At 33.4% G+C, this 23,016-nt stretch overlaps 2 protein-coding genes across 5 annotated transcripts; both read left to right on the forward strand.

Annotated features, from left to right (window-relative positions):
- The first annotated feature begins 4,281 nt into the window (after positions 1–4,281).
- Positions 4,282–5,340, forward strand: LOC113761409 (transcription factor bHLH25-like). 2 transcript variants are annotated; one of them, XM_027304383.1, is made up of 3 exons: positions 4,282–4,352; positions 4,444–4,813; positions 4,905–5,340. In XM_027304383.1, the coding sequence occupies exons 2-3, from the start codon at positions 4,538–4,540 to the stop codon at positions 4,977–4,979; spliced, it is 351 nt and encodes a 116-aa protein (XP_027160184.1). In that variant the 5' UTR covers positions 4,282–4,352; positions 4,444–4,537; the 3' UTR covers positions 4,980–5,340. The 2 variants fall into 2 exon arrangements, with proteins under 2 accessions (XP_027160184.1, XP_027160183.1); XM_027304382.1 differs by lacking the exon at positions 4,282–4,352 and having other exon boundaries at positions 4,386–4,813.
- Positions 5,341–16,497: 11,157 nt separating this feature from the next.
- Positions 16,498–18,966, forward strand: LOC113762199 (transcription factor bHLH18-like). 3 transcript variants are annotated; one of them, XM_027305533.1, is made up of 5 exons: positions 16,498–16,628; positions 16,831–16,896; positions 17,519–18,055; positions 18,146–18,511; positions 18,615–18,966. In XM_027305533.1, exons 2-5 carry the CDS (start codon positions 16,861–16,863, stop codon positions 18,696–18,698), a joined length of 1,023 nt encoding a protein of 340 aa, XP_027161334.1. In that variant the 5' UTR covers positions 16,498–16,628; positions 16,831–16,860; the 3' UTR covers positions 18,699–18,966. The 3 variants fall into 3 exon arrangements, with proteins under 3 accessions (XP_027161334.1, XP_027161333.1, XP_027161335.1); XM_027305532.1 differs by lacking the exon at positions 16,498–16,628 and having other exon boundaries at positions 16,635–16,896; XM_027305534.1 differs by lacking the exon at positions 16,498–16,628 and having other exon boundaries at positions 16,635–16,896; positions 18,200–18,511.
- Positions 18,967–23,016: the final 4,050 nt, after the last annotated feature.

The raw sequence follows: 23,016 nt of genomic DNA on the forward strand, positions 1-23,016 counted from the left end.
GTTTTATTAGAATACTAGTCAGCTCAGCAGGTGTAGTAATACCAATTAGATTATGTGATATTAATTCTGCTGTAAGTCTTGCTAATGTAATCTACTCAAAAAGTAGTAAACTTTGCTAGCAATAGTAAGAAGCAACTTTATTTTATCAATTACTCACTTTTTCTATTAACTGGTATCCCTTTTTTTTTTTTTTTTGTTAAAAGGAAGGTAGTGCCGTTTTCCTATAGAGTGGTAGTCACTGTTGAAAAATAGATAGATTTTGTCAACAAACTGTTGAGAGAAAGAAAAACGCATAATTAGTGAACACTAATGTCAAGGGATGTGGTCATCACCATCGTTGAAGTGATTTTGCTCATCCTGAGAATGTGTCCGACAATGGTACAAAAGAGACCTCACATGCTATCTCTGTTGAAGAAGTATTCAACGGCAACCGTAATTGCGTGCACTCGCAGCCAAGGCTTGGAGATTGTTAGGACGGTACAAAAGAGACCTCACATGCTATCTCTGTTGAAGAAGTATTCAACGGCAACCGTAATTGCGTGCACTCGCAGCCAAGGCTTGGAGATTGTCGAGTCAATAATAGAAGAAGAGTTTTGTCGTGTGGTATGAAAACGGTGATTAATTAAGCCATGATCAGTTAGCCTTTTGTTTTGTCGGAATAATAATATTCTTATAATATAATCAATTATATTTTATAGGGGGCTAGAGAGGAGGTTAAAGAGCCTTATAACCTAATCTATCCTATTTTACAGGGAGGTATCTATCACTTCTGCAGGTCGAACCCCTCAACCTATAGACAAAAGAGGGATTTAATCGCTTTTTGGTGGCCGCTAAGTCAAAACTCGATGGTTATAATTAGTTAGCCAATTTGAGGGTAATTCTAACATAAGTCCATTGACTAGTAATTAACACATCTAAATTCGCCTAACATGACATGTATATACACTGTACATACTAATAATTATTACCTTTCTTTGAATTTATATACTATTCCTATTTAATTTTGTCTATCATTCATTGTATTTATTTACTTTTCTTAATTAATTTTACATTTCAAAAAATATAACATCTAAAATATATCTAACGAGTACCCAATGGGCACCTGTTAGATAGACCCTTAGGAAAATAATTGAAGGAAAATTTGAAAAAGCGCATTGACTAAACAAAGGGACAAAATCGATGTGTGATTAACTAGATGAATTCATAATGCAGGGGAAGTTTATATAAGGAAACTCTGAGTTTGTTTGGATAAGAGTTTATTTAGATGATTTATTTGAGATAATTACTGTAGCACTTTTTGTGATGTGATTAGAGGTGTCAAAATGGGTAACTTGGGCGGGTTTGGGTTGGGTAAAATGGGTAATGGGTATAAGTGAATCAACCCATTTATACCCATTTAATTAGATGGGTATAAATGTGTAAGTTCAAAAATGAATTTGGTAACCCAATTACCCATTTATAACCCATTTATTTTAACTTTTTGTAAACTCATTTAAATTCATTTTTTGCAAACTAAGTTATCAATTTATACCGTTCTTTGTACCCATCATTAGTTTTAAATATTTACTTATAATGCTCAATAAGTCTAATTACCAATTGTTTTTCATTTATACTCTATGTCACAAAATTACATATTATTTAATAATTGAATAATAAGAATATAAAAATGTGAACTAAGTACTATAAAAGTTAATATAAAAACTTAATCCAAAAAATTTTGAACCCCTAACATATTTTTCATATGTAAATTTAAAATTTCATTTTAGAAAGATAAGAAAAGAGGCTAAAACTTATCATAAATTGGTAATGCTGAAAAATGAGCAAGTTAACAAACTAAGAGAAAATAAAATAATAAGATAAAATCAACAAATAATAATAATAATAATGAAACAAAAGTAGTTAACATCATGATAAAAAGAAAAATCTGAAAAAAAAATGGGTTGGAGAAGAGAAGAGACTTGGGGGAAGAGAACTCTAAATGGGTTAATTGGATTTGATGGGTTACCCAATAATACCCATTTAATGGGTATTATTGGGTAACCCATTTATACCCATATACAAAAATTTAAGATATCCATACCCATCTATTTATGGGCGGGTATGGATAAATTTAGTTAAATGGGTTGGTTTGCCAGTAATAGATGTGATGTATGTGAGATAAAAAAATGATTGATAAGATAAAAAGGTGGTTGGAATTTGTAAAGTAAATTATTTTACTTCAAATATTTTTAATCCCAACACACCCTCTATTTGAACTAGAAAGGAACTTTGACGCTTTATTACTTAGATGACGTTGTAACTTATTTCAGAAAAGCAGTACAATTTCTTATTGACGTTTTGTCCAAAGAAGTAAGTTTTTGTTTTTAGTGGTTAAACTAGTAAGTCAACACTGAGATAAAGTGGTCAGTTTTCTCAACAAGATTTTTCTAACGAGTAATAGTTGCAGTTGCTAACAAAGTCATTTTCACCTAATTTAGCATTTAGACACTTTTTTAGAACTAACTTCACTTTTGTAATCCAAAAAAAAAAAAAAACACCTGAGGTTACTCTTAGTGAGTGCCAAGTTAGTACCACTAGCCAAATCCTTGGAAACATTAATAAGGTTTTCAAACAAAGTGCATAAGAAAACATAAATTTTTGGATATTAAAAAAAGTAAGCGAAAATAATTTCTATATAATTACAACAACTAATTCCACTTTGAACCCTCTGATAGAAAAAAGTTAACCATTCTTATTTTCCACCCTCAATTTCAGTTTTGAATATGTTACATATCAAAGTTTCAAAATCATTACAATTTGATCTTTTCGTAAACCACATTGACAAAATTGATGAATTTTATGTGCGTGCAGACCAAGAATGCTAAGCAATAGGTCTCAAATTCACTTTTCATGCTCAACTTTTTTTCTTTTTTTACTTTACACCATATATATTAATTCTTTAAGCATTATGCCCTCAATTTGGTTTTGATGCATTGTCATAGATTTTCTAAATGTGCAATAGAAATAAAAGAATTTTTACCAATACCTTGCTCCATTCAATTTCATAAAATTATTTTTTCTAGAATTTATATTTCTCTAATTACCTAAATATTAGTTAAATAACACATCACTACGTAGATATCCAAGTGTAGAATAGGGCGTGGTTTTATAAGTTTAGGTGCGATTAGAAGTAAAGGGCAATAAACTTTGGTTTTGAGTAAATGTATTAAACTTATTGTTAATAATCCTAATAAAATACTATATGATAGCAGTTTGGTTTCAACTAGCTTAATCCATCACGAGTAGCATGGTTTCTTTGTTGGTTATTAAAAGCACACTAATAATGATCTTCATATATATATATATATATATATATATATATATATATGCTAATATTACACAAGTTGTTTGTCAATTAAGCGTTCATTTGTGTCTAATTGTATGGTCAATTCATACAGCTGTAATAGATGAAAAGTTATGCAGAAAATATATGCACATAGAGTAAAAGATTCAAAATACTAATTTTATAAATTTGAGGGGACACGGTGTGCAAAATATTAGATAAAAATCTATATATACCTATTGCACAACTAAAAGTCTATAACATTACATTAAAAAATGAATTTTAGATGAAATATATCCAAATACTGGAGTTAAGGGTACAAAGTAGAAACAGGGAAGTAAGTTAGCGTGCAAAATGACATAGGTATGCCATGTACAATGCAAAAAAAATTAAACCAAAAAGCTAAAAACTTAGAGTGCAACATGTTTAAAAAATGAAATTAGGGTATGAAGCGAGAATTGGTCAGGAAATGTAAAGTGGAATTAGTCCCAATAAGTAAATAATAACTTTGATATGATACACATGAAGTAAAGAGTAAGTTTTCACCAACAGGGGTTGGTCCGAGTGGTAAGCGGCTCGGATTTGCTTAAGCAGGTCTCGTGTTCGAGTTCTAGTATACGCAAATACCCCTGTTGGGAGACTCACCCACTATAGTCAGATGCGCGATGCGGGTCGGGTCCGGATTAGTTGGGGCAAAGTTTCGGATACCGGGCGGGCAACCAAAAAAAAAAAAAAAGAGTAAGTTTTCTTCTTGTTACAAACGTAAGTACTTCTAAATTTCATTAGCCTTATCCACTATTAGTACAAATATTAGTATTTTTTTTTAATCAACCGTACAAAAACAATGAATTTGGTGGACAGAGCTGATACGTACCGGCTGCGTATGGCACCAAATTGTCTATTTATGTGACGCAGAGCACTGTCCAAAAAAATATTATACCCAATTTGTTTGTTCTGATTGTTTAGACTATAAAGAATTAGGGTGGACTGGTGTTGGCTCCACAACAATAATTTATAGCCAGCCTATCAGGTCTAGTGAACTATCCTAGCTTTTCTTATTATTTGACAATTCGCAGGTCATATTCTTAACCACTTGTCCCTTTTGCTTATCTTTCTTGCAGATTAAAAAACTTCAGGTCTAGGGGATGCCATGAGTATTTGAAGCATCTAAAGGAGAGGTAAGGACACTAGAAGACCAAGCCACGAAGAAAAACCATGGAATCTGCAGAGCTTGCGAACAAGTCAGAATTTCTAGCTGAAGGTGAGGGATCTTCAGATGAGATGGGCAGCACCAGTGATCAGCGGCCACTACCACAAATTGAAGCCAAAGTTTGTGATAACAAAGTTCTTCTGAGACTTCACTGTGAAAATCAACGAGGAGTGCTGATCAAAATACTCTCTGAAGTAGAAAAGCTCAATCTTGCTGTTTCTAACACTAATGTCTCACAATTTGGAAAAAATCGGGCTCTTGATATAACTATTATTGCGGAGGTAAGCTAAACTATACACAGTTCAATTTCTTCAAGTTTTTTTTTTTTCCAAGTGAATATTAAGGGATAAATGTTTTTTTTTTGGTGTGCAGATGGAGAAAGAATTCAACCTGACAATCAAAGAACTGGTTAGAAATCTTCAATCAGCTCTTCAGCTTGTGAACTAAGAAGCCTGGGGTTTCGTCTGGTCCTCAGGTTCAACTAGATGGATCAAAGGGCCTTACGAGTCAGCTTTCGTGGCCACTAGATCCATAAGTACGTGTTTCACGAGTGCAAATGTAAAAGAACTGTTATGTTTTCCAATATTTCATATGTATATGACTAGTTTACTTCAAGGTGTTTTCCTATGGCTTCATTCAGTTCATTGTGGTTTAGTTCTGTTCTGTTCACGAAAGTTTCTATCTGATGTAGACATGAATATTTCTTCCTTCGTAAAACATTCATTGGCATTTGTGAAAAGTATCAGGTGGCCCAAATTACTTCCACGGCCCCTTAATACAGATACGGAGATGCTTTTTGCAGTACCAATTTTAGTGTTTCACTCGTGTATAATCTGGGTTTTTTTCTATTGGTTAGAAAAAAGCATGAAATCGACAATTGAGGTCTACTCATTTTCTTCGGTGTGTTTCTCCAAATCCCAAAAATTTCCAGGTGTTTCCGGGTGCCTGATAGTGCAAATGCAATGTTAATTTTGTTTACATCTCTAACTCCGATTATTTGAGCGGCTGTCTTGAAGCTCGAGACTTGGAAAGATTTCAGTTATACACCCTCTTTATAACCATATTATTGCAAACGAGATCATTAAATGCACCTTGTCAAAGTATCAATAAGCAAAAGATCCACTGCTGTTTGCTTTAAGATATACTCCATTATTCATGCACCAAAACGGAATTCAGAAGTGAAGGAGCATATCCCTCAAACTAGTATATAAAATGAAGCATTATGCCTTGTAGTAAACAACTAATGTGATCTGAGTTTCTATCAAGGTATAAAAATAGAGCAAGAGATGCCTAATTCACCGCAAATGCTCAAACCTTCCTGGGATTTTTCACATCTTCCAAGCATACATCTTCGATAGCTAAAACATACACTCAGCCAGGAGAGAACAATAAATTCTTGAGAACTTTCGAATTTCTATGATGTCACAAGTGCTAAACAGTAGCTGGAAAAATCATCCCTTCATCCAGCAGAAAGAAAAGAAGTTTGGGGAACAATTTGGAACCATCAATAGCAGTGGGCAGTCACACTATGTAACTTGTCCATACAGCAGACAAGCTCTGGCTCCCAATCATAAGCAGTAAAAAGAAAGGAAAAAAGAACTAGATGGGATAGAGATTCATTGGCTGATGATGGAAGTTTGTGCATATTGGATGAGCCTCAAAGTCCGCAGCCTATCTTTAGTTGTAAATCTCTTCCTGCAAGCAAGCCGCATGACGGACGGATGTCTCAACACATAATTGTTTTCTCCAAACAATTCTAAAATGAGGCACTAGGGTAATTAGCAAGAGCCAGCTCATGCATAGCAGGCTTAGCTGAGTATACACCTTCCTTATCTAGCCGAGTATACAGCAGAATTAGGAAGGAAGAGAGAGAGGTAGTTAATTTGGACAATGTCCAGAGCGTCCTACTCTGATTTCCTCGCTGGTTAACGAGCCCACACGCACTCTCTCTGTCCTCCTTCTCTCTCTAAAACTCATTTCTTCTCATTTTCTCTAAAACTCCTCTAACCCAAATCTCATCTAGCTGTCCCATACGAAAGAAACCAGACAAACTGGTCTTTATCACGGAAGGAGACCTCTCTCTAGTTTGTTTTTTTTTAATAGATTCTCTCCTTAGATTTCTTGATGAGAGAATCGTCTCTCCTAAGATTTCATAATAAAAGATTCTTTCCCTCCTAAACTTTAATATTGTGATTTTTATTCTCTCTTAAAATATTCTCGTGTGAGTTTTTTGGTTCTTTGTCTTTTCATTTGTGAGATCTGAGAGATCTAGTAGATTTGAAGAGCTGGGAGTTGGAATTATGTCATATCTAAATTTCCTTTCAAATTTGAAGCAATGTTTGTCAGATTTTTTTTTTTGACTATTAGAAGACATACGCGTAATTCTATTGGTTTGCAGTGATGTTTATCTGATGAAGCATACTACTGAATTTTCAATATTATTACCATGTTTGTTATTTTTTAGATTTGTTGCGTCGATTGATTTTATATTTATATATATATTTGCGTCATATTTGATGCATTTTCTGCTATTTATGTAGATATTGAAATAAAATTATCTTTAAAAAAAAAACCAAGCACATACACCACTAGGTAATATGGTATCCAACCAGTGAAAGGTGTAAGGAGTTCGAGAAGAATATGCTTGCAATTATGGCCCCTTAGGCCACCAGTCGCACTAAAATGTGACATGTTTGTCGTGCTGCAGAACCATTTGAAGCCGCCCTTTAGTTTGTTCTTTGATGGCTGTGTCTGGACAAATTACCTATCAAGTTTTGGTGTTACAATCCAGTGTCCTAAATTCTGCACGAATCCCATGTATTCAATTATTTTCAATATTTACGTATTTTGTCAGGTATATTCTGCATAAATTCTTAGTTAAACCTATTACACATGTTTCAAATTCTATATTGATACATACACACACATACATGCATTCATACATACATACGCCTATTCTTTCATTGAAATTAATGTGATTTAGTTTGTACGCATTTTTGGGTTAGTTCCTGGCAATTGGGCGGGTTGTGCGGGTTTTGGGTGGGTTAATATTGGGTTTTCACTTAAATGGGTTATACCCAACCCGTCCAACTTTAAATTAGGTTGATTTTGGGTTGGGTCATGTTGGGTTATTTCAAACCTATGACCCAAATATGACCAACAAATTAATTAATATATTTTAATACATAAACTTTTTCACATACATTTTAACACACAAAAAAGATTTTTTTCACACATTTTCATATACATAAATGTATTTTCACACATACAAACACACTCACTTCTTAAGTTCCTTGGAAACACATCATAAATAAAATAATATTTTATATTGCTTGTATTGTGAATTTTAGATAATAAATTATACATTTAAATAGATTAGCTAAAAAAATTGTTTACTTTATACTTTTTTAATACTACTAATTGATTAAAACTTATTTTTGTCACAACTTATTCACACTTTTACTATTCATATCAGTTTTATCGTAAATTGTAATATTCTATGTATTTAAATTATCGAATGCTAGATTATATTATACTTGAAAATTTAAGTAAGAGACATAATTTGTTGTATAATAATTTTGAAATTATAGAAAATAAGTTTGTACTTTAGTCCTTATATTCTCAAAAATTTTATGATTCATGATTCTAGAAATTTTGCAAACTGTTGTGAAAGGTCCATGCATCAGAACTACATTCTGGGGATAATATGCAAATTGCTTTCTTCCATTAAATGATTGGAGACATTACTACATTTTGGTTCTTGGACTCGCTAATTAAGAGGGAAAATTAATTGTCTTACTGATTGTAAGCTTCTCATGAAGTTGAAGATTGGATGTATATGCTTCAGACGAAATGAAATCGTTGGACTAGCCATGCCCAAGTTGCCATAATTAATCAAAACAAAATAGAATCTGCAAGTCAACTATATTGATTCGAAGTTAATATCATGATCTATATACATATAATATATATTAGAAGGTTTTTTTTTTATTGATTTGATACAGTTAGATAATTCATCACCTAATTAATTAGAATCATCTAGGATCATACTTGATGCTATGGTCATATTAATCTTTTAGAATTACCACAGCTCTAATATAAAGCAGAAAATATTATATGCTTGTAAAAAGTACTGCTATTGGTCCCCAAAAAATTATTAAGGAAAATCCCAAACTTTTTAAGAAATAAATGAGAGGAGAATTCATGAACTATTCTGACATTTTTACCACAAAAAAAAAAAAAAGGTGAGGAAAACAACATACTCTTAAAAGGCATAATAAATTATTATAGAAGTTGAGCAAGTTTAACTACAGCTATAAAAGTAAAATAAGCATGAGTTTTTATTTCAAATTTCTTTTTTCTTTTAAATAAAAATTAAAAAATTGATTGAATATATATATATATATATATATATATATATATATGAGAATTTGAATACAAATTAATTAATGAATTATTAACACATGTCCAAATGTAAATAGCTGGGCATATATGTATTAAATCTTGTATTTATTATTTTGAATAATCCAACCCGCCCAATGAATAAGTTGGGTTGTTCTTACCCAACCCAATAAAACCCATAACCCAATTGACCCAACCCATCCTTTAAAATTAAGGGCAGGTTGTTGGGTTTTGGGCTTTTTTGCCGGTTCCAATAAATCTCCTCAACAATACTCTTTCTAAATCAACTTTCCCACTAAAGGTTAAATTGTACTAATCCACTCCTTATAATATCACAATATTCCCAATTACAACTCAATTGGTTCCCCCTCCTTTGCAGAATAGGATAACACAGATATTACCAATTAACCAAAAAGAAAAAAAAGGAATCGGGTCGAACAGTCCAATTTGTGGCTAATTTGGTCATGTGAACCTCGCATAATTATGAGAAGTGACCAAACTATCTCCACAACAATTAGTAAGTGACATGATCAGCAACATCTATAAATGAAGTGGGAAAACTGGGAATACTGTAATATTATATGGGTAAATTAGCGCAATTCAACCTTTAGGGGGGCAAGGGGTTATTAGAATTAACCCTACTTTTTTCTATACCTATCGAATAATCTTATATTTGTCATTTCAGGAGAGACTAAGTGAAATCTGGTCGGCAAATCAATCCCTACTACATTTGTCTCAAAGAGCAGTCAAGGGCACTGGGTAAGAAGGACCGAGACGCTACTTGCAGAACCCTAATCCATGTTGGTGGGGGTCCTTTTAGCAGCAGCTTTAGTGTTACGCTCGTGTCTAACGTGGGGCTTGTATTGGATAGAAAAGATGGAATGAGCAATTGACGTCTTTTCATTATCTTTTGATGTACTTTACCACCACAAGATTCCTCGTTACTCGTGGTGCTGTGTCAGTCATTGGGGTATACTTGAGTCCTGTTTGGATTGTAATTTTCTAAAATTTTTAGGGTTTAGTTGTGATTTATTGAGTGGCTGTTTTGAAGTTCTTGGGACTTTGATTAACATCTCAGTTGTAGACCCTCCCTACAACAGATCATTGCAACAAAGATTCCACTCAAAATATACTGTCAAAGAAACATTAAATATACCTTCTTCTTTTTTTAACTAAGGGTTGATTACACTTTATAAAACTAGGAGTATTTTCACTTTGCCCCCCGGAATCCAAACAACAGATCACTTTGCCCATCAATGACTGTTACGCTGGAAAAAGTGACTGAGAAAAGCTAACTTGAACAATTTCAGAGTAGAGAAGATTTGCATGGAGCAATCATATGCTTCTTGTCATTTAGAAGAGGATATAAATATTAACCTAGAAAAAAAAATAAAGAGGAAAAAGGAAAATTTTGCATCACATTTTTAGGTTCAATTAAGCATATTTCGCAGCTTCCATTGATTTCTACTTTGATTGAACATGTTGTTCTAAATGACTTTCTATAGCTTAATTTTAAGTTTGAGGTCAAAACGTGTAGACTCAATTTGAGGAGCACTTTAAATAATGCTGAACTTTAATTTGTTGCATTCTTGTTTATTTCATAGTTGATTAAAGCTAGAACCACTTAGGAGATGTCGTATTAAACTTAATTTTAATATCGGTTAAATTACATAATGCCAAATATTCCCCCTAAATTTCAAAATAGCCACGTAAACCCCCATAGTTTTATGTAAAGTAAAAAAATGAACGAAATGTACAATCAATTATAGCATTTGTATCAAACATGCTCTAAAAGTGCTCCAGTATGTTTTTTTTTTTTTTTTTTGTCAGCAACGATACATTTGTATAATCTACTCTATCCTAATCTAGGAGGGAGGGGGAGCCTAAGGAGACTGTGGTAGGAAGTTAGTGGATATACAGATCCAACTAGACCAAGAAAGTACTCCAGTATGTTATTTAAAAGAGGAGAAACTCGAAAATGTTGAGAGTAGAGATGTAATCGAGCCGAGTCAAGCTCGAGTAGTGCTATACTCGAGCTCGACTCGACTCATATATCCCTAGGCTCGAGCTCGGCTCGAGCTCGATCGAGTCAAAAAAATTGATACTCGAAACTCGACTCGATGTACTCGCTCGAAGCTTGAAACTCGACTCGATAAGGCTCGATAACGAAGGGTATTTTGTAAATTCCATATAACTTATACCCATAATAGTCATTTTATAATTATAATATATATATTATTTAAATTATAAATATATTATTTAAATAACCCCGGCTCGACGAGTAGCTCGACGAGCCTCGAGCCGGGGATTTTTGACTTGAAACTCGACTCGATTTTCATTCGAGCTACTCGAAACTCGGCTCGAACTCGGTCAACCCGAGTTCGAGCCAAGTCGTTGACCAAGCTACTCGCGAGTAGCTCGCGAGTAGCTTGGCTCGCGTACACCCCTAGTTGAGAGCTACCCTTCTCAATTCCGACTCGCTGGCAAAGCCTATACACCATTTTATATTATAGAATACACCTCAACGGTCTCCAATAAACAGTAAAAGCAGCCACCAATCGTGCCACAAAAAGATACATATACCACAACCATTTGGATACACCACCTGTCGACAGGTCCAAATTTCAAAACTTTCAATTAGTTTAAAGGATTTATTTTGACCAATTATATAACAAGTATTGGAATTTCAGCCTTGTAAATTAGGCCCATCTAGTCTTTTAATGTCAATTTTTAGAAATCTAGTCAAGTTCTAATTTGTTTCTTTCATACATGTTCAGCTTTATATGTAAACAAACACATACACAGACATATAAATGAATCTAATTGTTCGGTAGAATATGGGCTATTCTATATCTATTGGATTTGTCCAAGCCGTGAGTTAGGATCTGGTCCCGAGTAATTATGAAAAAAAAGTTAATTTGACAACCTACAAAAGTGGAAAAAATATTAAAAAATAATGACACAAAAATTTACATGGTCCGGTCAATTAGACCTATATCCATAGAAGAATGTGAGCAAAATTCATAATCATAATGAAGAACACAAAGCTTGGGACATCTTAAAGCCGCAAAATAAATGAGAGACAAATGTAAAAGAGAAACTCGAGATTGAACAAACAAGGAAGGTTTCCTAACTTGCAACTCTCAACTATCTCGGCTGGCTTTTAGAAAAAAATGTAGTAGTGGAATGGTTGGTGCCCCAATACCACAAAATATGAAAGAGACTAAACAAGAAATCTCAATACTACACAAAAGGGGGAGAATTCCCTAAATGAGTTTATGTCTCTGGTATAGAAGTGGCATACCAAATGCCTTGCCAAACCCCCCTATTTATAGGAGAAATTCTTCAATATGAAACCACCATTCGAACATGAGTTGCTACTGAAATTTTTGACTGCTAAAGCCTTCAAAACAATAGTAGAGGTATGACATAGGATGGTGAATACGTACAAAGAAAAAAATGTCCATGTAACCCACAAAGCTTGACGGTACCATAAATGATTTTACAAGGATGTCAAAGACATATTTCAACAAGTCTCCACCTTGACTTTGCATCTATCATACAGTAAAATCGAAAAATAGAAAACTTGATCCACCTTCTCCTTGAAAACTTCAATGAGCCAATGTCATAAAAAATTCTAATGGATCCCAATGGGCAAATTATGAAAACCTCAACAAATTCCGACATGTCAAATTACGAAAGTCTCAACAAATCCCAACAATTTAAAAATACAAAATCTCAACGGATTCCAATGGGCCAGAATCACAAAGGCCTAAATAGATCCCAATAGGCCAAAATCAGAAGAGCCTTAATGGATCCCAACTGGTCTAATTTACAAAAGTTTTAACAAATCCCAACAGGCCAAAATCACAAAAGCAACTATAGATTCCAATGGGCCAAAATCACAAAGTTTTCAATGGATCTTAACAAGTTTAAAGTCACAAAAGACTCAATAGATCCCAATGGACAAAAAATCACAAAAGTCCAAATAGCATATGGTAAAATTGGAATCAAGCAAAATTGATGTTGAAACAGTAACAGTATCTATAATAGTAAATTCCTGCAAAATATATAAAGTACCAAACTTGTACGTCTTCATCATAACAATAAAGCACTTCAAGTGATATTTAGAATTCCACCTTTATCTGTGTACCTTCAAACATATAAAGCTTATATAAACTTTAGTTCAAGTAGAGTCAATTTACTATCGTCTTCTTTATGTATAAAAGCTCCAATTTATCCCACAAGTCTTTGGCCGTCTTTATTGAGCAATTTCATGCAAAACCTCATCAGAGAGATTTAGGATAATCGCAGAGAGGGCTTTATTATCCATTTCTTTAGATTGCTCATCCATATTTTTTTTTTGGCTTTTTCTCCTTTTGAAGTAACGCTACTTCTACTCCATCTTACATGAAAATAGCTTTCATTTTAAGCTACCACAAATCGAAACTGACACTTCGATCAAACTTAACAGTATAGGTCTTTGTTATCGTCACAATGGTTGAAGCAAAAAAAAAAAGAACTGAACCCCAGATAACTGGTATGTGATACCAGTTTGTAAGGATCTGGTCTCGGGTAATTATGAAAAAGTTAATTTGACAACCTGCAGAAGTAATAACAAGGGCTATAACAAAATGTGGAGAAAAATAATAAAAGACAATAACGGAAAGATTTACGTGGTTTGGTCAATTAGACCTCCATCTAGAAAAGAAGGTGAGCAAAATTCACAATAATAATGAAGAATACAAAGTCTAGGACAAAATTTCTAAAGCTCCAAAATAAATGAGAGACAAATATAAAAGAGAAACTCAAAATTGAATAAACAAGAAAGGCTTCCCAACTTGAACTCTCAACTCTCTCGATGGCTTTTAGAAAGAAAGGTGGTAGTGGAATCGTTGGTGCCCCAATAACTCAAAATAAGAAAGAGACTGAACAAGAAAACTCAATACTACAGGAATCAGGATGGCTTTTAGAAAGAAAGGTGGTAGTGGAATGGTTAGTGCCCCAATGCCTCAAAATAAGAAAGAGACTGAACAAGAAAACTCAATACTACACAAAAGGAGGAGAATTCCCTAAATGAATTTAAGTCTCTGGTGGTAGAAGTGCCACACCAAATGCCTTGCCAAACCGCGTATTTATAGGAGAAATTCTTCAATATGAAACCACCATTTGAAAATGAGTTGCTACTGAAATTTTTGACTGCTAAAGCTTTCAAAATAATAGTAGTGCTATGACATTGGATGGTAAATAGATAAAAAGAAAAAAATGTTCATGTAGCCCACAAAACTTGACAGCATCATAAATGATTGGGCAAATTACATTTTACCCCCTGTGATTTAGCATTTTTTATATAACCCCCTTATGGTTTCAAAAACTATACATAACCCCCTCATGGTTTGGATTAAAGTGTCAAAGTGACAGAAATAGTCATTCGTAACGGAACTTTTAAAAATGTCGAAATTACCCTTATAAATGCATGACACTAATCCTGTATGATTTTTACATTTTACCATATAACCCCCTTATGGTTTAATACTTTATCATATAACCCTCTTATGATTTTCAAAATATACACATAACCCCCATTGGTTAATAAATAATTTTTAACTTTACATAAGGATATTTTTGACATTTTAGGTGACTCCGTTACGAATGATCATCCCTGTCACTTTGACACTTTAATCCAAACCATGATGGGGTTATATATAACTTTTGAAACCATAGGGGGATTATGTAAAAAAATGCTAAACCATAGGGGGTAAAGTGGAATTTTCCCTAAATGATTTTACAAGGATGTCAAAGACAAAATTCAACACAGCAGTTGATGATATTAGTTAAGATGGAGGTCAGATGCTATTTTCCCATAGACTTATTATTAAATCGAGAGTATCTAACAAGTTTCCCTGCAACATGTCAGAAAAATCAATATTTGGTTTAGCATTTTCTACAATTATTAAAACCATAGCACGATACAGTTAACACTCCAAATATGATTAATTTGAAATTGGAATGAATAGAATTAATTGTGAATTTTTAATGAATGGGAAACTTTGTTTTGTTTTTGCGCATTACTATTTTATATTCTATATTTATTATTTTAATATTTATATTTGTTGTGTTAATGCTTACATTTTACGGTGGAAATGGGATTAAATATTTGTAGCTCCACAATGATTGACGTTCATATCGGCCTTTTTGCACTTTTATCTTCTCGAGTTAATCACGTGTGCATTAAAATATTTCTAGTGTATACACGCATAGTGAGCTATCTAGTCTTTTCCTAACCAATAATAGAATGGCTCAAAATTTTATTATCCCATGATAAAACAAAATTCTTCCCGATCTTTACTTCTTTCCTCCAAGAAGTGGCCTGTGCACATTAATTACATTGGAAAAACCACTCTTAACTTAATCATACTTCCTCTGGGATTTTAATGTGCATTGCCAGTCCAAGAACTCAATAAGTTAAGTGAAACTAGCGTTGATTAATTTTGAGGGCAAATTACACTTCACCCCCCTATGATATAGTTAATTTTCACATAATCCCCGCATAGTTTTAAAAATTATATATAACCCCCTCATAATTTGGATTAAAGTGTCAAAGTGACGGATATGATCATTCGTAATGGAACTTATGAAAATATCAAAATTACCCTTGTTTAAAAACCAACATGGCTGAAAAAAAAAATATAAACATAATATGCATGACACTCTAACCCTGTATGATTTTATATTTTGCCATATAACCCCCTTATAGTTTAATGATTTACCATGTAATCCTTTTATGATTTTCAAATATATACATAACCCCCTGTGGTTAATAAATAATTTTCAATTTTATATAGGGGTATTTTTGACATTTTAGTTGACTCTGTTATGGATTTCAAATTTCATCACTTTGATACTTTAATTCAAATCATGAGAGGGTTATGTACACCTTTTGAAACTACAGGAGGGGTTATATAAAAAAAATATACTAAATCACAAGGGGATAAAATGTAATTTGTCCTAATTTTAATGAATGCCGTCAAAATAAAGAGTGAAACTAGTAGTATAACTGAGTAGTATGGAACATCCTATTCACAGCTAAGAGTCCAAGATAACTGCGAATTACGGTTAGGCAGTAAAGATTGAGGTATGGTGCAATTAAACACGATTGCTATATTAAAAAAAAGAAAAAGAAAAGAAGAACACCATTGCTATATTTCGTGCAACTAGAAGTCAATGCCTTTACCCAAGTTGTCGCTAACCATGTGTGTGCTCAAATTTAGTAGTAACGACTTCAAAAGTCATCGTCGAATTTTATCAACAGTGACAAGATTTTTGTTGACACTGAAAATCTTGTCACCAAAAGTCATTTTTATTGCAGTGTTTAAATTTCAAGATTCGATATACATTTGTAAACATTATTATTTTCATATGTTGAATTGGAGTATACAAAATGCAATTCACGCACACGATTTCGTTATAAAGGCGTCACAAACAACAATTTTACGAGACTATAAAAACCAGAATTGTACACATGCCTCAGATCTTTAGTCTAAGACTATAGAACAAGGGTAAATGAACTGTAGGGTACAAATTGGCATTTCGTGACGCCTTCCACTTCCCCTCCCTCTTTCACCTTCTGCGCTCCATTCAGGTAGAGACTCGAACACTGAGCATGGAGGGCGGAAGGTTCCTTCTGAAGCGCTGGTATCAATCTCCTGACTTTGATGTTTCCTTGTGCATTTTAATAAGAGAAAAAAAAACCTCAATCATTCTTCTTCCATTCACTATATATCTCTATATAAGATGCCAAAACTTGTTTGTTCCTGAGCTTCCCTTTCTTCAAACATTTCACTTCTACATTTTTCTGTACACATTTCTGTCTCATACTTATACCAATAAATTACAGTGAATTACGAACTCAATAAGACCCACGTTCATGGATAATCCAGTGAGTTCATGGTTCTCTGAGCTGGTGAGTTTTCTTCCTTTTTTCACTATTTATGATGAGTTCTCCTTCGCCATGATTTTACTTTTTAGCAGCACTATTGGCACATTGAAAAGCTTGAGAAATACAGACTTCCACGATACCAGTGCTTTCATCGCTTCATTCAAGTTAAAAAAAAAATAAATAGCCTGTCAGTATACCTTAATTTTTTAAAAATTTTTGGTTTTCTTACACAACTACTTTTTGGCTAAAAGTAAGATTGTACGTAACATAGTTCATTTTCATTCTCAAATTAGGAATTCCAAGCCAGATTTTTTTGCTTTTTTACAACTACTGGTAAGTGCTGAGAATAATGGCTTAAGCATACGGTCAATGGAGGATTCAAAACTCAAAAATGGATTTTTCCTTTTCGGGCATAATAAAATGAAAATTTGAAATCTAGGAGCACGTAAATAGCCTTGATTTCTAAATCTAATTTGATGTACTTGTCGATCTAGCATTAAGCTTCGTTAGAACATATTTTTTACCCATAATAATGTAAAATTTCCAAGGAGTTTCAAGAACTGCATATCTCGTAATTAAATTGGAAAAACTTCCATTGATCACTTAACCAATTTCTTATACATTTCCACTTTTCTTTCAAATACAGGGAATGGAAGATTCATTTTTCAATGACCAATATGATGTTATGGATTTTCTGGATGAAGAATTCCTGAACGCAAATTTGTCCCCGGAAGGGAATACTAATTCCTCCACCTTCATTCCAATAAGCACTTGCAGTACCACTTTGTCTGCATTTTCAGCTATGGATGCTCCTCCAATTAGTACTGAAAGACCGGCAAAACAGCAAAAGTCCGATGACTTGAACTCTTCCAGTCTTGGAAACATCCCAAATCATCATAATCAGCCAATGATTCTCACTTTTGGCAATCCAGTTATGCCCGGAGAAATAAATCCACAACAGATAAATCTTGAGGATGATGCCGTGTCTGAGATTTTGAAGTCCCATGGTTCATTTGTAAACCTTGAGGAGGCAACCAGAAGTTCGCAGAAGAGAAAGAAAACAGGTGGCCGCACTAGGCCAGCATCGCAAACTTATGATCACATTGTAGCAGAAAGGAAGCGCCGCGAGCAGCTCAGCCAGAGATTTGTAGCTCTGTCAACTCTAGTTCCCGGCCTCAAGAAGGTAATTTATGAATTTATTATTACAAGAATGACAAAAACATCAATAAACCAACAAAACGTTTTTGATATTAAGATCTTATTGCTGTCGTAGATGGATAAAACTTCTGTTCTTGGAGATGCTATCAGTTACTTGAAACATCTTCAGGAGCGAGTGAAGACGCTGGAGGAGCAAGCAGCGAAACAGAACATGGAATCGATGGTGCTTGTGAAGAGATCACAGCTCCTAGTTGAAGATGAAGGATCATCAGATGAGATGGGTGGCTCTGATGAGCAGCCACTCCCTGAAATTGAAGCTAAATTATGCAATAAAAATATTCTTCTCCGAGTACACTGCCGAAATTATCGAGGGGTGCTGGTAAAAATTCTTTCTGAGGTAGAAATGCTGAATCTTACTGTTATCCACACAAGTGTTGCGCCATTTGGACGTTTGGCTCTTGATGTTACTCTTATGGCCGAGGTGAGCTCATAGTTAAGGAAGATTTATTCAGGTTAATATTTTGATTGGCAATGATACATCTTTTTTTTTTGGTTTGTTCTAATTCCTTAAAACATTTTTCCAGATGGAGAAAGAATTCAACCTGACAATGCAGGAATTAGTTAAAAGTATTCAATCCGCCCTTCAGCGGGGCAAACAAGGCGATTGAATGCTGTTCGACGGCTGGCAGTTATCTACTAGTGCTGATTGACAAGTATGCAAAAAGATATTGCAGTGAAGACCATGAATGTAGGAAGACCAAGGTACAAGGAGGTAGAATTTATGGATGACCATGACCGTCTTGATCACGGGATTAGACCAAAAAACAGTATCCTCGAGGGTCTCGAGGGCTTTTGATTGACTATGTTGTTTTTCATTTTCTCGTATACTAATATATTACCATGTCCTCCAGAGGGATTTTCCTGATTGGTTTTCCACTTCTTGGCGATCATTACTCTCATTTCGCTTGTGTTCCTTAAAAGAATGGATAAATTTTTCTCTTGTATCCATCTTTTCCTCCGTCAAAATAATGATAAAAAAATTTTGGCACATAAAAACGCACATAATGATAGCTTTTTAATAAACATAGAAATATATGTCGGAAGAGAATAAGAACAAAACCAAAAATTCGCCATCAAGCAGTAAATGATTTTATTCACTCAAAACTCATCAGCTTTAAACTAAGAATTCTTTCAAATTTTGGAGGCTTTCCAAAATTTCTCTGTTCAGTCTCTCTTCAGCTAAAATTTTCAGCCAAGCACCAATTTATATATGGGCTACAATTGCACGCCAGAGAAACTAATCAAATGCAACAGACCAGTAAAAATTCTGACGCGGACTTAAGGTACTTGGATTAGAATTTAGAACCGAAAAATGATCAGTAATCTGCCTAGGGCTATGATGAACTAAGTTACAATTAAAGGACCAACGATTATACACATGACACACAAGCTAAATAAATTAACTAAGTCTGATTTGAATATGTTAACAAGAAATGTGAAGTTTCCCCTTTACAATAAGGATAATGGTGTAAACTACAACACATGATATACTAAAAAAAATCAACATTTCCTCTCTCCTCTTCAGGATCTGACAAAATATTACAAGGAGAAATTACAAAAGAAACCAAAAAAGAAAAAAAGAAAAATGATTATAACTTCCATTATTTGTATATGCATCCTAAGAAGGGAGCTTTATTAAAATGTTAAAACTAATATTATCATTTTAGGTGGATAATAAAAGTAGGTATAATTTTTAAAATCTCGAGGGAGTTCAGTAAAATTATCAAAAATCTCAGAGGAAGTTTTTGAAATTACTATCCTACTTATTATGCACATATTTAGTAATAATCATGGTATAGATAGTTTCAAAATTGAGAACTTAACTAGACAGGCATGTTAAGTCTTAGTAATCTTAATAGGGTAAAATATACTTTACCCCCTTGTGGTTCAGCAATTTTTCATATTAATCCTCCTGTGGTTTTAAAAAACTATATATAACTCTTTCATAATTTGAACTAAAGTGACAAAGTGACAAAAATAATCCTCTGTAACAGAACCCATAGAAATGTTGAAATTACCTTTGTTTAAAAACTAAAATGGCTAAAGTGACCAAAATATATAAACATAACATACATGACACTTTAACCCTTAATGATTTTGTGTTTTACTACACAACCTCTTTTATGGTTTAGTGCTTTACTACATAATCCCCTTATAATTTTCAAAATATATATAGAATTCCCTAGTGGTTAATATATAATTTTCAACTTTATATACAGATACTTTTAACATTATAGTTGGTTTCGTTATGGAATGTACATTTCATCACTTTAATACTTTAATCCAAATTGTAAGATTATATATAGCTTTTGAAACCACATGGGGGTTACATGAAAAAAATACTAAACCACAAGAGGATAAAGTATAATTTACCCATCTTAATATATCATGTTGTCTTATTTTATCCAATGTTACAACGCATGGAGGAAAATTACTTTCCGTTGCTTGTTCTCCCCATTTGCTTATTGTGCTTTATTCTTTTGATACAAGTATCCCAATTGACCTGTTTTCGTTCATAATATGGTAAAAATGAACTATTCATACTAGACGAAGTTTACACAAGGCTAGTTCAACATTCGTTATGTAACTCAGGTGGGATAATTTAACAGAGCACTCCTAGGTGTTAAAATTAATCGCGACACGAGTGTACAATTATGCATATTAGACCAACTTGATCAAGTATTTAAGTTGGTTGTGATTGAAGAGAGGGACCTTAAGAATTAAATGACAACACAGTCGAAAGAAAATTACTTTTATTTTTTTTTTGTAGGCAACATCATCAAATAATTAATTAGCAAATGCTACATAAGTGACCAAAATCCAGCAACCCACGAGTCCCACGAGAACTAGAAGTCGTATTCTAGCTCAACCAGGACCAGGAAAGACTTGTCCCAAAATAAATAAATGATGCATAAAATTCTTGGTCTAGCTGCATGCTTTTCCAAATTGACATTCTAGCTTACTTTAGAGTCTTAATCTCTTGAAACTTTTTGACATGGGCTTCATCATCACTGACAAGACTCTGTACTCATACTTTTGACTGCCAACTCCGCACTAAGCAGCCTGCTTGACTCTGGAGAGAGAATCGAAGACTTTCAAACCATAGTTATTAAACCCGGCCCAGAAAGGAGACCGGCGAAGGAGGTGGGTCAACGGGTTACTGGTTCAACCGGTGGGTGAGTGGTTGAATCAGTGGGTCACTAAATATATTTAAATATTATATCTTATAATTTTTTATATAGGATATATGATATAAATTTTAATAAATAATGTCATAACAAATGCTCATTTGATTTAATTTGCTATAGAATAATTAATTCATATAAGAATCATCAAAACATAAATTTAATTAGTGATCCATCAAATTTCAAATGTAAAATTTTATCTATGTTTAGTGTAATTATCTAGGTTACTTACAAATTTTAAGTGCAAAAAATTATTAAAAACAATATTTGTCTTTAAAATAAATTATGTAATATGTTATTTTTGAAATCAATTTTATAATTTATAGAATTTGGGGGTCATAAGTTTGTATTAAAAGATTCCAAATAAATTTTTTTTGGAGAAATAAAAAAAGAATAAAGATAAAATTGATAAAACGTTCATATAGTATAAGAATGATAACTAATTAACATGTAGCGAAATAGCATGGTGGTGAGCTTGTCATAAACCTTGCTGAAGGTCATAGGTTCGAATTCAGCCAATAACTTTGTAAAATTTTTCCCTCAAAACCGGCTGGGTTTCCGGTTTAATCCGGTTGAATCACTGGGTTGTTGACTAGTCAACGATTCCAGTGTTTAACCGATCTAATTAGAGACTCGGCCCGGTCTACTGGCGGGTACACTGGGTTGACGGTTCGACCGCCGGGCCGGGCCGGATTTTATAACTATGTTTCAAACTGTACTTTGGCAGCCAGATTGAGTTTTTTCTCCATCTTATTAAAAATTAATTAATTAAACACTCAAAGGCTCATTATCTAAAATTCTGTAAGACATATATAGCAATGTTTGTCACTAACTTAAATTGGATCCTCAGCAATATTTGTAACGTCAAGAGCTAACCTTAATTTTAAGCGTGGATCGATCTACACTATCTCCAGTGGCCAAAGTTAAAATGAACTTTTAACTATGAATTTTTAAAAGTATTGCTTGTTCCACCACTAATTTGTAAAGAGCACATAAAATAAAATTACTTGTTCTATGTTATATGAATGTTATGACTATTACAAGTAATTGTTCAGAAAGTTAAGAAATATTTGCATCTTATTTTGCCCTCACTAAAGGAAAATTCTGGCCCCACCCTTTCAAAGGGTGCAAAACTTGTATTGGTAACAGCATTAGAGAAATAAAATAAATAATTTAAAATAATCTGTAGCTTCTCTACCTCAAAAGGTAATCTGATCAGCACTTATTTTAGGATTGCATACTTTAGCTGCAATTTCAACGAGTAGCTGCTTATATATCAAGGCCATCGATCAATCTCATCGGGTGATCCACCGTCTTCACCTTAGAGTTTTGATTTCTTCACAAGCACGTAGGATACCGGCTGTTACATTGTTGAGCTAGAGGGGCCACTGCCCAATTCCAAGAAAATTAGGTTTTGTCCCATGATAACTTAGAAAATTTACAAAAGTATCCTTTGTATTAAATAAAAAAGGGATAATTTCAGAAACCTCCCCTGAGGTTTCTGACATTTACACTTACCTCCCCTATGGTTTAAACAATTACACTGACCTCCCCTGAGGTTACTAATCTTTTACAAATTCAGTCCAAATGATTAAAATATTATTTTAGAGAGTGAAATTAGAATTTTGTACTTGATTTGTCCTTTGTGCCACATGTCCAATGAATGGCAAAGTATTACAAATTAATTAACAATTAATAAACTTTAACGAGCGTAGTTTATAGGCAAATACGTATTGCCTAT

The sequence above is a fragment of the Coffea eugenioides genome, chromosome 2 (genome assembly GCF_003713205.1).
Source record: "Coffea eugenioides isolate CCC68of chromosome 2, Ceug_1.0, whole genome shotgun sequence".
In the NCBI taxonomy this organism is placed as follows: Eukaryota; Viridiplantae; Streptophyta; class Magnoliopsida; order Gentianales; family Rubiaceae; genus Coffea; species Coffea eugenioides.

Bases quoted from the DNA above. Each gene is read 5' to 3' on its own strand.
- LOC113762199 (XM_027305533.1), top strand. From the start codon at position 16,861: ATGGATAATCCAGTGAGTTCATGGTTCTCTGAGCTG. The intron at 18,056-18,145 runs GTAATTTATGAA...TTGCTGTCGTAG, and splicing joins TAGTTCCCGGCCTCAAGAAG to ATGGATAAAACTTCTGTTCT. The intron at 18,512-18,614 runs GTGAGCTCATAG...ACATTTTTCCAG, and splicing joins ATGTTACTCTTATGGCCGAG to ATGGAGAAAGAATTCAACCT.
- LOC113761409 (XM_027304383.1), top strand. From the start codon at position 4,538: ATGGAATCTGCAGAGCTTGCGAACAAGTCAGAATTTCTAGCTGAAGGT. The intron at 4,814-4,904 runs GTAAGCTAAACT...TTTGGTGTGCAG, and splicing joins ATATAACTATTATTGCGGAG to ATGGAGAAAGAATTCAACCT.